The sequence below is a fragment of the Rhinoraja longicauda genome, chromosome 36 (genome assembly GCF_053455715.1).
Source record: "Rhinoraja longicauda isolate Sanriku21f chromosome 36, sRhiLon1.1, whole genome shotgun sequence".
NCBI classification, from domain to species: Eukaryota; Metazoa; Chordata; class Chondrichthyes; order Rajiformes; family Arhynchobatidae; genus Rhinoraja; species Rhinoraja longicauda.
In genome coordinates, this window is record NC_135988.1 from 18,621,476 (window position 1) to 18,636,296 (window position 14,821).

The 14,821-nt window shown below is 52.2% G+C and overlaps 1 protein-coding gene across 2 annotated transcripts; it reads right to left on the reverse strand.

The window, feature by feature from the left end:
* Positions 1 to 5,865: 5,865 nt before the first annotated feature.
* LOC144610322 (progonadoliberin-1-like) lies at positions 5,866 to 11,369 on the reverse strand. Of its 2 annotated transcripts, none has more exons than XM_078428934.1 (4): positions 11,357 to 11,369; positions 8,847 to 8,987; positions 7,452 to 7,529; positions 5,866 to 6,109 (listed from the first exon to the last, which is right to left on the reverse strand). In XM_078428934.1, the coding sequence occupies exons 2-4, from the start codon at positions 8,985 to 8,987 to the stop codon at positions 5,978 to 5,980; spliced, it is 351 nt and encodes a 116-aa protein (XP_078285060.1). In that variant the 5' UTR covers positions 11,357 to 11,369; the 3' UTR covers positions 5,866 to 5,977. The 2 variants fall into 2 exon arrangements, with proteins under 2 accessions (XP_078285060.1, XP_078285059.1); XM_078428933.1 differs by lacking the exon at positions 11,357 to 11,369 and adding an exon at positions 10,303 to 10,423.
* Between the last annotated feature and the right edge of the window lie 3,452 nt (positions 11,370 to 14,821).

Genomic DNA, 14,821 nt, shown 5'->3' on the forward strand with positions numbered 1-14,821 from the left:
GCATGTGCATGTGCACGTGTGTGTGCGTGTGCATATGTGCGTACGTGTGTGTGTGCGTGTGTGTGCGCGTGTGCATGTGTGCGTGTGTCCGTGTGCTCTCTTCTGCAAAGGTGATGTGGATAACTGCACTATTCATATTAAGTGCAAAAAGAGGGAAATTTGCATTAATTTAAGACTTAACATTTGAATACAAGAATATTGTGGAGGGAGTGTAAATAATTCTATTGAACACGTGTGTAACACGCGGTGCCTCTGGCGTGTTGTGAGATCGGGGGTGTTTGGCGTGTGCGAGGTTTTGAATGGAACCTGCCAAATCATTCGATACCAACAGCCAGTGATGTCTTAGACTGATCACAGGACAGCACAGGGACAGGCCCTTCTGCCCACAATGCCCGTGCTGACCATGGTCCAAGTTAAACTAATCCCCTCTGTCTGCAGCTGATCCATACCCCTCCATTCCCTGCATATCCGTGTGCCTGTCTAGAAGCCTCAAACACCACTATGGTACCTGCCTCCACCCCCACCCCTGGCAGTGCGTTCCAGGCCCCCACCCCCCTCTGTGTAAACGACCCTGCCCCACTCATCTCCATTAAACTCTGCCCCTCTAACCTCACAGCTACGCCCTCTTGTCTGACATTGCCACCCTTGGGCAGTAAGATTCTGACTGTCTACCCTATCTATGCCCCTCACTTCTATCACTTCAACCTGCGACTCTCCAGAGGAACACCTTGTAACCATACCCCCCCCCCCTCCCCCCATCCAGCAGATGGATGTAAGATTCTGCCCCCTCTCCAAAGCCGCCACACCCTTGCTGAGATGGGGCAACCAGAACTGCACGCAATACTCTACCTACAGCCTGACCAAAGTCCGCTAGAGCTGCCCCATGGCTTACTGACGACAGGCGCAGAGTAGTGGAGTAACTCAGCAGGACAGGCAGCATCTCTGGAGAGATGGAATGGGTGACGTTTTGGGTCACTGTGCACGTGTGTGCATGCGTGCATGAGTGTGTGTGTACGTGCATGAGTGTGTGTGCATGAGTGTGTGTGTGTGCGTGCGTGCATGTGTGCGTGTATCTGTGCTCTCTTCTACAAATGAGCAATGGTCTCGACCCAAACGCCCCCCATTCCTTCTCTCCACAGATGCTGCCTGACCCGCTGAGTTACCCCAGCATTCTGTGTCTGTCTTCGGTTTAAACGACCATCCTCAGTTTCTTCCTGCACATCTTGACTTATTGATTCTTTACCTCGAATTATCTTCCCGTTGGAGAGTTAGCATTGAGGTCACCATCACACCCTGCCTCAACCTTGCCCACCCTCCCATCGCAGTCCCACACACCCCACACCCCCCCCCCCCCCCCCCACCCCCCACCCCCCACCCCCACCCAGGCAGCACGTTGCAAGCACCCACCACCCTCTGTGTGTAGACAGAGTGCTTGCACAGTCCCCTGCTCTGGCCCCGCCCTGCTCTGGCCCCGCCCTGCTCTGGCCCCGCCCTGCTCTGGCCCCGCCCTGCTCTGGCCCCGCCCTGCTCTGGCCCCACCCTGCTCTGGCCCCCCCTGCTCTGGCCCCGCCCTGCTCTGGCCCCGTCCTGCTCTGGCCCCACCCTGCTCTGGCCCCACCCTGCTCTGGCCCCACCCTGCTCTGGCCCCACCCTGCTCTGGCCCCACCATGCTCTGGCCCCGCCATGCTCTGGCCCCGCCCTGCTCTGGCCCCACCCTGCTCTGGCCCCGCCCTGCTCTGGCCCCGCCCTGCTCTGGCCCCGCCCTGCTCTGGCCCCACCCTGCTCTGGCCCCACCCTGCTCTGGCCCCACCATGTTTGCTGGCAGACTCCTCTCCCTGGCCCCTGTTCTCCACTGTTCTCTAAAGCAGGAAACCCAGACTCTTTAAAACGCACTGGTTTAACTTATCCTGGCTGACAATAATCCAAACACAATCTCTTTTCCACGCAGAGGGTGGTGGGTCCATGGAACGAGCTGCCAGAGGAGGTAGTTGAGGCTGGGACTATCCCAATGCTGAAGAAACCGTTAGACACGTACATAGGCAGGACAGGTTTGGAGGGATATGGACCAAGAGCAGGCAGGTGGGACTAGTGTAGCTGGGACATGTTGGCCTGTCGGTGTGGGCAAGTTGTTTGCACACTGTATCACTCTGTGATTCTAGGATGTAGTTGTACAAGGGGGAGGATGGGATATTGACCAATGATTCTTCCCCACACACTGTCAGTTTGCATTCATTCATTCCCCTCCGCCCTGCAATTAGGAGCTTAAGACCCCCACCCTGACCTGACCCTGACACACCAGGCAAGGGTAGACAGACCAGGGCTGGTGTTGTCTCTGGTGGATACATAGAAACATAAACAATAGGTGCAGGAGGAGGCCATTCAGCCCTTCGAACCTGTACGCACCACCATTCAATATGATCATCCACAATCAGTACCCCGTTCCTGCCTTCTCCCCATATCCCTTGATTCCATTAGCCCTAAGAGCCAAATCTAACTCTCTCTTGAAAACATCCAGTGAATTGGCCTCCACTGCCGTCTGTGGCAGAGAATTCCTCAGATTCACAACTCTCTGGGTGAAAAGGTTTTTCCTCATCTCAGTCCTAAATGGCCAACCCCTTATTCTTAAACTGTGGCCCATTGTTCTGGACTCCCCCAACATTGGGAACATTTTTCCTGCATCTAGCCTGTCCAATCCTTTAAAAATGTGATATGTTGGTATCAGATCTCCGGTCGACCCCCGTGCAGTTGGAACAGACACAGGCCTTAGAGCAATAGCCAGACTTGGCAAGGTCACAAGGTCGTGCCCTAGTCCCAGCGCTCCTACATTGTGGACATTCGTCCCATTCATCCTCCTCCACACAAGGAACATTCCCCAACCACTACGCCAAGAGTGGTTTGCAAGAGAAGTGGGTTTGGAACAGCTAGATACTGTAACAAATCTAGCTGGGAGTTGGGCCTTCAAAGATTAGTTTAGTTTAGAGATACAGCGTGGAAACAGGCCCTTCGGCCCATCGAGTCCGCGCCGACCAGCGATCTACACTAGTTCTATCCCACACACCAGTGAGAATTTACAGAAGCCAATTAACCTACAATCTGTACGTCTTTGGAGTGTGGGGGGAAACCGGAGCACCCGGAGAAAACCCACGCGGTCACGGGGAGAACGTGCAAACTCCATACAGACGGCGCCCGTAGTAGGGATGGAACCCGGGTCTGTGGCGCCGTGAGGCAGCAGCTCTACCCACTGCACCACCGTGCAGACACAGATACCACTGTCGTCTCCGCTTTGAGATGGGCGTCACGGTGGCGCAGCGGGTAGAGCTGCTGCCTCACAGCGCCGGAGACCCGGCTTCCATCCCAGCCTCCAGTGCTGTCTGTGTGGAGTTTGCATGCCCTCCCTGTGACTGCACAGGAACAGGCCCTTCGGCCCACAGTGTCAGTGCTGAACATGATGCCGATACCCTCTCAGATCTGCCTGAACTGAACTCTTCACTGGAGGCTGGCACAACTGTCCCCAGTGTTTGTGTCTCTGTTACACTGGGAGTTGATCATGGCTGTGTCACTGTGTGTGAGCTGCCTTGGGCTGGGCTTGGCTGGGCGATCACCTACTCCACCTACAGCACAATGAGGCTCCATGTCCCTGCTACACAGTGGGGAGTTGACCAAGCCTGCGTCAGTGTGTGTGGGCAGGGCTGGGCGATCACCTACTTCACCTACAGTACAACGAGGCTCCATGTCCCTGCTACACAGTGGGGAGTTGACCAAGCCTGTGTCAGTGTGTGTGGGCAGGGCTGGGAGACCACCTACTCCACCTACAGCACAACGAGGCTCCATGTCCCTGCTACACAGTGGGGAGTTGACCAAGCCTGTGTCAGTGTGTGTGGGCAGGGCTGGGAGACCACCTACTCCACCTACAGCACAACGAGGCTCCATGTCCCTGCTACACTGGGAGTTGACCAAGCCTGCGTCAGTGTGTGTGGGCAGGGCTGGGAGACCACCTACTCCACCTACAGCACAACGAGGCTCCATCTCAAAACCTCACAAGACGACAACCACAAGAACAACACAGCAGATGCTGGAAATCTGAGCTCAGGATCAAAACTCGCTGCAAACTCTAGAAGGGTCTCGACCCGAAACGTCGCCCATTCCTTCTCTCCACAGATGCTGCCTGACCCGCTGAGTTACTCCAGCATTTTGTGAGCAAACTCTCAGCTGGTCAGGCAGCATCTGCGGAGAGGGGGGTTAATATTTCGAGTCTGTGATCCTTTGTTCAACTCTGCATTGACAGAGCCTCTGACTTGAGACTTTCCTCTGTGACTCTCTCCGCAGATGCTGCCCAACCCGCTGGCTGTTTCCAGCATTTTCTGTTTTAAATTGAGCCCATCGTGTCAAGTGTTACAAGGGGGGGGATTCCAGAATGTTCGGCACTGCTTTAAAATCTGCCCGACTGAAAATGGGAACCATTAGAAAGTGAACCAGCCAACACCCAGAACAGATTACTAGTGACATAGCTACTCAACTATGCCATTCCCAAAACAATCTGGATATTTTTTAACTGTTAACATGGTTTGTAAATATACTGAATTTTACAATAAATGCAACTGTTGAAGTGAGCCAGCTTGTGTTGATTGGAGCTGCAGTGAAGCTTCCCAAACAGATTCCCCCTTGTCTCCTTTCGAAAGGTGTGTTCCATGTTCCCAATGTTGGGGGAGTCCAGAACCAGGGGCCACAGTTTAAGAATAAGGGGTCGGCCATTTAGAACTGAGATGAGGAAAAGCTTTTTCAGTCAGAGAGTGGTGAATCTGTGGAATTCTCTGCCTCAGAAGGCAGTGGAGGCCAATTCTCTGAATGCATTCAAGAGAGAGCTGGATAGAGCTCTTAAGGATAGCGGAGTCAGGGGGTATGGGGAGAAGGCAGGAACGGGGTACTGATTGAGAATGATCAGCCATGATCACATTGAATGGTGGTGCTGGCTCGAAGGGCCGAATGGCCTCCTCCTGCTCCTATTGTCTATACTAAAATCCCTCTGTAAACCTCCCTGCCTCCCTCCCCTCTCTGCCCACTAACAACTCCCTACTGACAACCTATCCACGTTCTCCACAGATGCCTGACCCGCTGGGTTACTCCAGCACATTGTCTTTTTTTGGAAACCTGCGCCTGCAATTACTGGCATCCACACTAACAACTGACCCTAATCCAACTGGGGAATTTAGTTTTTAGTGCAGTTTAGAGGGTGTAGAATGGAAACAGGCCCTTCAGCCCGTCTAGTCCGTGCCGACCACTAGGGACAATTTACCGAAAGGAATAAAGTCACGGGGAGAGCGTGCAAACTCCGCACAGACAGCACCTGTTGTTGGGACCGAACCCGGGTCTCCGACGCTGTGAGGTAGCGGCTCTACTACTGTGACACCAAAAGATTCAGTCTAGTTTAGTTTAGTTTAGAGATACTGACCCCCGGCTCACGGATTCCACACCGACCAGCGATCCCCGCACACTAACACTACCCCACACACACCAGGGACAATTTACACTTGCACCAAGCCAATTAACCTACAAACCTGCACGTCTTTGGAGCGCGGGGGGAAACCGGAGCGCCCGGAGAAAACCCACGCGGTCACAGGGAGAACGTACAAACTCCGTACAGACAGCACCTGTTGTTGGGATTGAACCTGGGTCTCCGGCGCTGCATGTGCCTTAAGGCAACAACTCTACCGCCGTGGTGAAGATTAGTGGTACCATCTTTGACCCAAATCTCCCTGACTGCTCCAGCATTGAGATAACATGTAATAAACCGACATAAACCAATAGTCCCAACACTGGAGACAAACAAACACAGTCCATGGTTCACAGTTTATGGTAAACGATGCTCACAGTTTAGGTGTAGGTTTATTTTGGCCACATGTCAATAAACTAAACAGGTTACAGAAGCCGTTGAAGCAGTAGGTCACAGTGTGATGTTGTGTAGCGGCTGGGCCCAGTCTCACAGCCGTGGTGAGGGTGGATTGTGAGCTGCAGGCAGACGTTGACAATCGGCCCGGACTGGGCTGGACTCATATTCCTCGCCTTGGTGACATTTTACATGAGCCGTCTCCCAACCTGGTACAAACTTAGCCTGCAAGACACAAACAGTGACAGACAAACTTACAAAATTCTTAAGGGGTTGGACAGGCTAGATGCAGGAAGATTGTTCCCGATGTTGGGGAAGTCCAGAACAAGGGGTCACAGTTTAAGGATAAGGGGGAAGTCTTTTAGGACCGAGATGAGAACGTTTTTCTTCACACAGAGAGTGGTGAATCTGTGGAATTCTCTGCCACAGAAGGTAGTTGAGGCCAGTTCATTGGCTATATTTAAGAGGGAGTTAGATGTGGCCCTTCGGGCTAAAGGGATCAGGGGGTATGGAGAGAAGGCAGGTACGGGATACTGAGTTGGATGATCAGCCATGATCATATTGAATGGCGGTGCAGGCTCGAGGGGCCGAATGGCCTACTCCTGCACCTATTTTCTATGTTTCTATGACACAAGACGCTGGAGTAACTCAGCGGGTCAGGCAGCATCTGTGGAGAGAAGGAATGGGCGACGTTTCGGGTCGAGACCCTTCTTCAGACTGGTGTCAGTGGAGAGAGGAACGAGGGACATTGAGATACCTCAGAAGGGACTCGACCTGAAACGTCGCCCATTCCTTCTCTCCACAGATGCTGCCTGACCCGCTGAGTTACTCCAGCTGTTTGTGTCTACGGTTTAAACCAGCATCTGCAGTTCCTTCCTACTCACAAACATCTCCAATAAGCCATTTAGGAATATTAGTTTTACTTGTATTGTGGTGGTGAGTTTGTTTTGAATAATTTAGTGTTGTACATATTATTGTAAATAGTTGGATAAATTATTTTTGGTTAAAAAAAGGCACAAGCAGTGGAACCCCAAACCCTAAACACCCTCGCCACCTCCAGCTCAGTAGTTCATCAGTCATAGGAACAGAATTAGGCCCTTCAGCCCATCGAATCTACTCCGCCATTCAATCACGGCTGATCTATCTCTCCCTCCTAACCCCATTCTCCTGCCTTCTCCCCATAACCCCTGACACCCGCACTGATCAACAATCTATCTATCTCTGCCTTAAATGTACCCACTGACTTGGCCTCCACTGGCAAAGAATCCCACAGATTCACCACCCTCTGACTAAAGAAGATCCTCCTCACCTCCTTCCGTAAAGGAACGTCCTTTAATTCTGAGGCTGTGCCCTCTGGTCCTAGACTCTCCCACTAGTGGGAACATCCTCTCCACATCCACTCTATCCAGGCCGCTCACTATTCGGTAAGTTTCAATGAGGTCCCCCCTCATCATTCTGAACTCCAGCGAGTCCAGGCCCAGTGCTGCCAAACACTCATCGTGTGTTAACCCACTCATCGCTGGGATCGTTCTTGTGAACATCCTCCGGATTTAACCCTTTCTCTTACCGCAGTGTTGGCGGGACGGTCAGGGTCGAGTAGCTCAGTGCGTTGGGACTGCATCTTCCTGTCCACATTATCGGTGGCCTGCAATCAGAACATGTCAATCCATCATCCAAAGACACAACACAGAAGAGTTTGCACAAAAGAATAAGGGGTAGGCCATTTAGAACGGAGATGAGGGAAAACTTTTTCAGTCAGAGAGTTGTGAATCTGTGGAATTCACTGCCTCAGAAGGCAGTGGAGGCCAATTCTCTGAATGCATTCAAGAGAGAGCTAGATAGAGCTCTTAAGGATAGCGGAGTCAGGGGGTATGGGGAGAAGGCAGGAACGGGGTACTGATTGAGAATGATCAGCCATGATCACATTGAATGGCTGGCTCGAAGGGCCGAATGGCCTCCTCCTGCACCTATAGTCTATTGTCTATAAAACATTCTGTAAAAATATGTTAAATTCAAAGTTTTGCTGAACGTTATTCCCTTATCCTGTGTCTGTCCACTGTGGATTGGCTGGTTAACACGCAACACAAGGCTATTCACTGAACCGAAGTTATTAGCTGGAACGTGGATAGGAAAGGTTTAGAGGAATATGGGCCAATCATGGGCAAATGGACCTAGCTTGGATGTTAGTCAGCACGGTCAGATGGGCCGAAGGGCCAGTGTCCGAGCTGTCTGATTCTGTGACTTTACGATGACCAATTGCAACTCTCTCTGAGGTTTGGAGAGGACGTGACCAGTTAGAAGGGTCCCGACCAGAAACGTCACATGTTCTCCACAGATGCTGCCTGACCCGCTGGGTTTAGTTTAGTTTAGAGATGCAGCGCATAAACATGCCCTTCGGCCCACCGAGTCCGCACCGACCTGCGATCCCGCACACTAACACTACCCTACATACACTAGGGACAATCTTACATTTATACCATGTGGGAGTGTGGGATCTCGGTGAAAACCCACGCGGTCACGGGGAGAACGTGCAAACTCCGTACAGACAGTGCCCGCGGTCGGGATCGAACCCGGGACCCCGGCGCTCCCCACCTCACCCAGCCAGCGGCCACGTGCTCCTGCTCCACCAATGGCGGCCGCCCGGGCTGGGTGAGGTCACGTGGGGCGCGGGGCGGTGACATCACCTTGTCCCATATTTGGGAGTGAGGAAGTTGGCAACCCTACTAATACGGGACAAGGGCGGTCCCGTACGGGACAAACTAATGTAGCCCAAAATACGGGATGTCCCGGCTAATACGGGACAGTTGGCAACCCTACTAATATGGGACAAATGAACGTAGCCCAAAATACGGGACGGGACAGTTGGAAGCCCTGATCGGCACGGACTCGGTGGGCCGAAGGGCCTGTTTCCGCGCTGGGTCTGTACAGTACAGGAGTGAGCTAGAGGAGAGAGGGGACTTACACCGTGCATGGAGTCCATGGCGTTGCTGGTGTCCCTCTTGCCACCAGGCCGAAGGTCGTAGGACCAATGTTGTGGCGAGGCTAGGTGGACCAGCATGGCGCCCACCACCAGGTAAATCAGCACTCTCCGTGGCGACAGCATCTGCAAGAGACGGCACTGCTGGGCAATGTGGTGAAGGGGGAGTGGGGCCCGCCGGCCCTCGACAGTCACCCACAAGTCACACATTCAGCTCATTCCATTTGCCCCACGTTCCTGTATTTTACAGAAGCTGCGTCGTCATATTGAGACGAGGGAAAACCTTTTTCAGTCAGAGAGTTGTGAATCTGTGGAATTCTCTGCCTCAGAAGGCAGTGGAGGCCAATTCTCTGAATACATTCAAGAGAGAGCTAGGTAGAGCTCTGAAGGATAGCGGAGTCAGGGGGTATGGGGAGAAGGCAGGAACGGGGTACTGATTGAGAATGATCAGCCATGATCACATTGAATGGCGGTGCGTACAGGCTCGAAGGGCCGAATGGCCTCCTCCTGCACCTATTGTCTATGCTGGTTCCCCGATTGGCTTCACTGTCCTCCTGATTAATGTTACTGATTGCAAGCCTGGTTGTCACTTCCCATCATCCAACAATGAACCGTTCTACATTTCTTTATCAGCGTCTGCTTTGATCTGTCCCTTTTAGACAATAGACAATATTCTGAGGCAGAGAATTCCACAGATTCACAACTCTCGACTGAAAAAGGTTTTCCTCATCTCCGTTCTAAATGGCCGACCCCTTATTATTAAACTGTGGCCCTTGGTTCTGGACCCCCCCCAACATTGGGAACATGTTTCCTGTCTCTAACGTGTCCAACCCCTTAATAATCTTATACGTTTCATGTCATATCATATCATATATCTACAGCCGGAAACAGGCCCTTCGGCCCTCCAAGTCCGTGCCGCCCAGTGATCCCCGCACATTAACACTATCCTACACCCACTAGGGACAATTTTTACATTTACCCAGCCAATTAACCTACAAACCTGCACGTCTTTGGAGTGTGGGAGGAAACCGAAGATCTCGGAGAAAACCCACGCAGGTCACGGGGAGAACGTACAAACTCCGTACAGACAGCGCCCGTAGTCAGGATCGAACCCGAGTCTCCGGCGCTGCATTCGCTGTAAAGCAGCAACTCTACCGCTGCGCCACCGTGCCGGATCTCCTCTCATCCTTCTAAATTCCAGTATATTTACACCCCACCCTTCCATATCTCTATGTCTCCCTCTCCCCTGACTCTCAGTCTGAAGAAGGGTCTCGACTTGAAACATCACCCATTACTTCTCTCCACAGATGCTGCCTGACCCGCTGAGTTACTCCAGCACTCTGTGTGCTATCTCAGTGATATCGTGGGGCCGAAGCTCGGCAACACTTGCAGGAAGCAGGAGGGCAGCAACGAGCGATGGTAGAGAGGGCGATGTCCTTACCTTGTGTCCGTGAAGTGGTCTGCTGGGTCTGTGCTTGCAGTTTATATACAACACACACAGGTTACACCAGCAGCGCCACACAGCGTGAACCACAAATCCATAATCCCCTGCCCTGGAAGAACTGAAACATCAGGAGTCAAAAGCAACAAATGGCTTGGAAATTATCCAATCCCATGGGGGCAGAGAACATACAACGCAGAACAGCACATCACAGGAACAGGCCCTTCGGCCCATCGAGCCCGCGCCAACCAGTCATAGCCCCACACGCTAGTTCTATCCTACACACACGAGGAACAATTTACAGAATCACATTAACCTACAAACCTGCACGTCCTCGGAATGTGGGACGAAACCGGATCACCCGGAGAAAACCCACCATTGCAGTGAGAACATGCGAACTCCACACAGACAGCACAGCATGCAGGGTCAGCATCAAACCCGGGTGTCTGGCACCGTAAGGCAGCTGCTCCATCGCTGTGAAACAGTTCATCACTGTACCAGTCACTGCGTTCCTTCTCTCTGGAGATGCTGCCTGTCCCGCTGAGTTACTCCAGCACTTTGTCTTCGGTGTAAACCGGCATCTGCAGTTCCTTCCTGCACAACTCTATCGCTGAGCCCCCCCCCTGAGGAAGGTGGAGAATGCTGCTGTTTGACACCACAAGGCGTGACCCTCCTCATATCAAGCCATCTCCCATAGAGGGTCAGGCAGCATCTGTGGGGGACATGGATAGGTGACGTTTCACAGAGTGCTGGAGTAACTCAGCGGGTCAGGCAGCATCTGTGGGGGGTCGCTATTCACAGACTGACCCAGTTTACTGCAGGCGCTGGTTTAAACCAAAGATGGACACAGAAAGCTGCAGCAACTCAGCGGGACAGGCAGCATCTGTGGGGAGAACAGGAATGGGTGACGTATCGGGTCGAGACCCTTCTTCAGACCCAACACTGTGCTTGCTTCTACACTTAGTCGAGTCCGCGCCGTTCAGCGATCACCCCGTGTACCAGATCTGTCCGACACACCGGGGACAATTTACAATTTAGAAGCCAATTAACCTACAGACTTGCACGTCTCTGGGGTGTGGGAGGAAACCGGAGCACCCGGAGAAAACCCACGCAGTCACAGGGAGAAGGTGCAAACTCCACACAGACAGCACACCCATGGCCCTCAATCTCATCCACTCCATCACTGACTGGCCTCCCTTCCACCAGCACATCACCACTTGCAGTATCCTCCCGAAATCTCTACACATCCCGTCATCTGCAGGTCGGCTAGACAGACTGAAACGGAAACACAGCGCTGGAGTAACTCAGCGGGTCAGGCAGCATCTGTGGAGAGAAGGAATGGGTAACGTTTCGGGTCGAGACCCTTCTTCAGACTGGTTAGGGATTAGGGAAACGAGACATATAGACGGTGATGTGGAGAGACAAAGAACAATTAATGAAAGATGTGCAAAAAGCAGGAGACTAGCTAGGTTGCTGGCACAGCAGAGGGGCGAGGGTGAGACGGGGGGCGAGGGTGAGAGGGGGGCGAGGGTGAGACGGGGGGCGAGGGTGAGAGGGGGGGCGAGGGTGAGACGGGGGCGAGGGTGAGAGGGGGGGCGAGGGTGAGACGGGGGGCGAGGGTGAGAGGGGGGGCGAGGGTGAGACGGGGGCGAGGGTGAGACGGGGGGCGAGGGTGAGACGGGGGGCGAGGGTGAGACGGGGGGGCGAGGGTGAGACGGGGGGCGAGGGTGAGAGGGGGGGCGAGGGTGAGACGGGGGGCGAGGGTGAGACGGGGGGCGAGGGTGAGAGGGGGGGCGAGGGTGAGACGGGGGCGAGGGTGAGAGGGGGGGAGATCACACCGATAGGAAGAAACCAGAGCTGCCGAACTTTATCACAAGGTATTTATTCACAAAGTGCTGGAGTAACTTAGCAGGTCGGGCAGCATCTCAGGAGAGAAGGAATGGCTGAGTTACTCCAGCACTTTGTGAATAAATACAATTTGTACCAGCATCTGCAGAACTGTATCACAATATATACACACGTTAAAACTTTTGTAATTAAGCGTTGAGGATTGACTGAGTGCTGTGGAAGGTGATTGAGATTAGTGCGGCAATGTGACCTTCCCTGCTGAGGACTACTCTACCACCGTGTTCAGTTACTGAATCATGATTGAGATCCCACCGAGACGTCTCTCTTTAGCCGCCATTTAGGCGAGATTAGTTCTGTTCTTGAAATCCTCGATGCATTAAAGAGTTGGGGAACTGTGGTGACTTGTTCACTTGATCCACTCTTTGTTCCGATCTCCCCATTTACCGCCCGCTGTGGCTTTTAGTCTGCACTTTACTTGCAACCCGATCTCTCGGCTCAAACACAAACGCCAGCTCTGTGAAGGTAGACGAGGACAAGTTCTCTACGCGCCACTCCAACCAGGGTTGCCAACTGTCCCGTATTCGCCGGGAAATCCCGTATTCTGGGCTTAGTTTGTCCCGTACGGGACCGCCCTTGTCCCGCATTAGTACGGTTGCCAACTGTCCCGTATTAGCCGGGACATCCCGTGTTTCCCTTATCCCTAACCAATCTGAAGAAGGGTCTCGACCTGAAACGTCACCTATCCATGTTCTCCAGAGATGCTGCCTGACCCGCTGAGTTACTCCAGCATGTTGTGTGTTTATCTCTGCTGTAAACCGGCATCTGCAGTTCCTTCCCACACACTTGTCTCCGATCCCTTGTCCACGTGAGTGACCCTCCTCCATCTCCCATCCCCCATAGCCCACATGTTTGGCACTTTGTAAAAACACAGTGCTGGAGTAACCGTGGGTCAGGCAGCACCTCTGAAGGACATGTTATACGTGGAGATAAAGTAGCTGCAGGTGCAAGTGGAAATGCTACAGTGAATCTCTCCTCCACTTCGACATTGGTGAGGGGTTTGGTTTCAGCTGGGACCTCAAAGCTGAGGCTTGGTTTCCCCGAGTGACCTTGTGGTGTCAAGCCAGTAACATTCTCCACCTTCCCCAGGGGCGGCTCAGCGATAGAGTTATACAGGAAGGAACTGCAGATGCCGGTTTACACCAAAACATAGTCACAAAATGCTGGAGTAACTCAGCGGGACAGACAGGCAGCATCTCCAGAGAGAAGGAATGGGAGATGTTTCAGGTTGAGACAGTTGGCAACCCTAACTGCAGTACACATGACAATAATAAACGAAACAATATATATTTCTGCAGATAATTCCATCTTACACCGACCAATCCCCCAAAATAATTGCTCAAATCCAGTAAGCAAGACCACACAGGATTATAGAGTAATATTTTTTAATATAAATTAAGCCATCTTTGTGAAATATTTTCCTAAACAAAAAGGTAAATTAAACTAATAAGGATAAAGTTCAGCGCGGGTTCAAGATCACCTCACGAAGATTCTTTACAGAACAATCGTACGATATTGCAATAACTAATCGATACCAAGTGGAGGAGTTGAGAATGACCGATGGTAAACTTGGACATGTTCTTAGTGTTGTGAGCGGCCACCAACTTTATATCTCCCCCCACCCCCACACTCTCCCCTCAAACACACACACACTCTCCTCCCAGTAGCAAGCCCAACACTCTGGGAATCATTGTGGATTATCCTGGCTGACAATAGGTGCAGGAGTTGTTGGTGTGATAACAGCAACAAGTGTCTCCACAGATGCTGCCTGACCCGCTGAGTTACTCCAGCACTCTGTGAAACGTCACCTATCTATGTTCTCCACAGATGCTGCCTGACTCCAGCACATTGTCTATTTTTGTCTGTGAACCAGCATCTGCAGTTCCGTTTCTACATTCTGATCTCGTGTACTTGACGCTTTGGACAAAAGGTGCAGGAGGAGGCCATTCGAGCCAGCACCACCATTCAATGTGATCATGGCTGATCATTCTCAATCAGTACCCCGTTCCTGCCTTCTCCCCATACCCCCTGACTCCGCTATCCTTAAGAGCTCTATCTAGCTCTCTCTTGAATGCATTCAGAGAATTGGCCTCCACTGCCTTCTGAGGCAGAGAATTCCACAGATTCACAACTCACTGACTGAAAAAGTTTTTCCTCATCTCTGTTCTAAATGGCCTACCCCTTATTCTTAAACCGTGGCCCCTGGTTCTGGATTCCCCCAACATTGGGAACATGTTTCCTGCCTCTAACGTGTCCAACCCCTTAATAATCTTATATATTTTAATAAGATCCCCTCTCATCCTTCTAAATTCCAGTGTGTACAAGCCTAGTCGCTCCAGTCTTTCAAAATACGACAGTCCCGCCATTCCGGGAATTAACCTAGTAAACTTACGCTGCACGCCCTCAATAGCAAGAATATCCTTCCTCAAATTTGGAGACCAAAACTGCACACAGTACTCCAGGTGCGGTCTCACCAGGGCCCTGTACAACTGCAGAAGGACCTCTTTGCTCCTATACTCAACTCCTCTTGTTATGAAGGCCAACATTCCATTGGCTTTCTTCACTGCCTGCTGTACCTGCATGCTTCCTTTCAGTGACTGATGCACTAGGACAC

Excerpts from the sequence above, each read along its gene's own strand:
- LOC144610322 (XM_078428934.1), bottom strand. The coding sequence starts at position 8,987 with ATGCTGTCGCCACGGAGAGTGCTGATTTACCTGGTGGTGGGCGCCATG. Across the intron at positions 7,530-8,846 it reads CCATGGACTCCATGCACGGT|GCCACCGATAATGTGGACAG; the intron begins GTAAGTCCCCTC and ends TTCTGATTGCAG. Across the intron at positions 6,110-7,451 it reads ACCGTCCCGCCAACACTGCG|GCTAAGTTTGTACCAGGTTG; the intron begins GTAAGAGAAAGG and ends TGTGTCTTGCAG.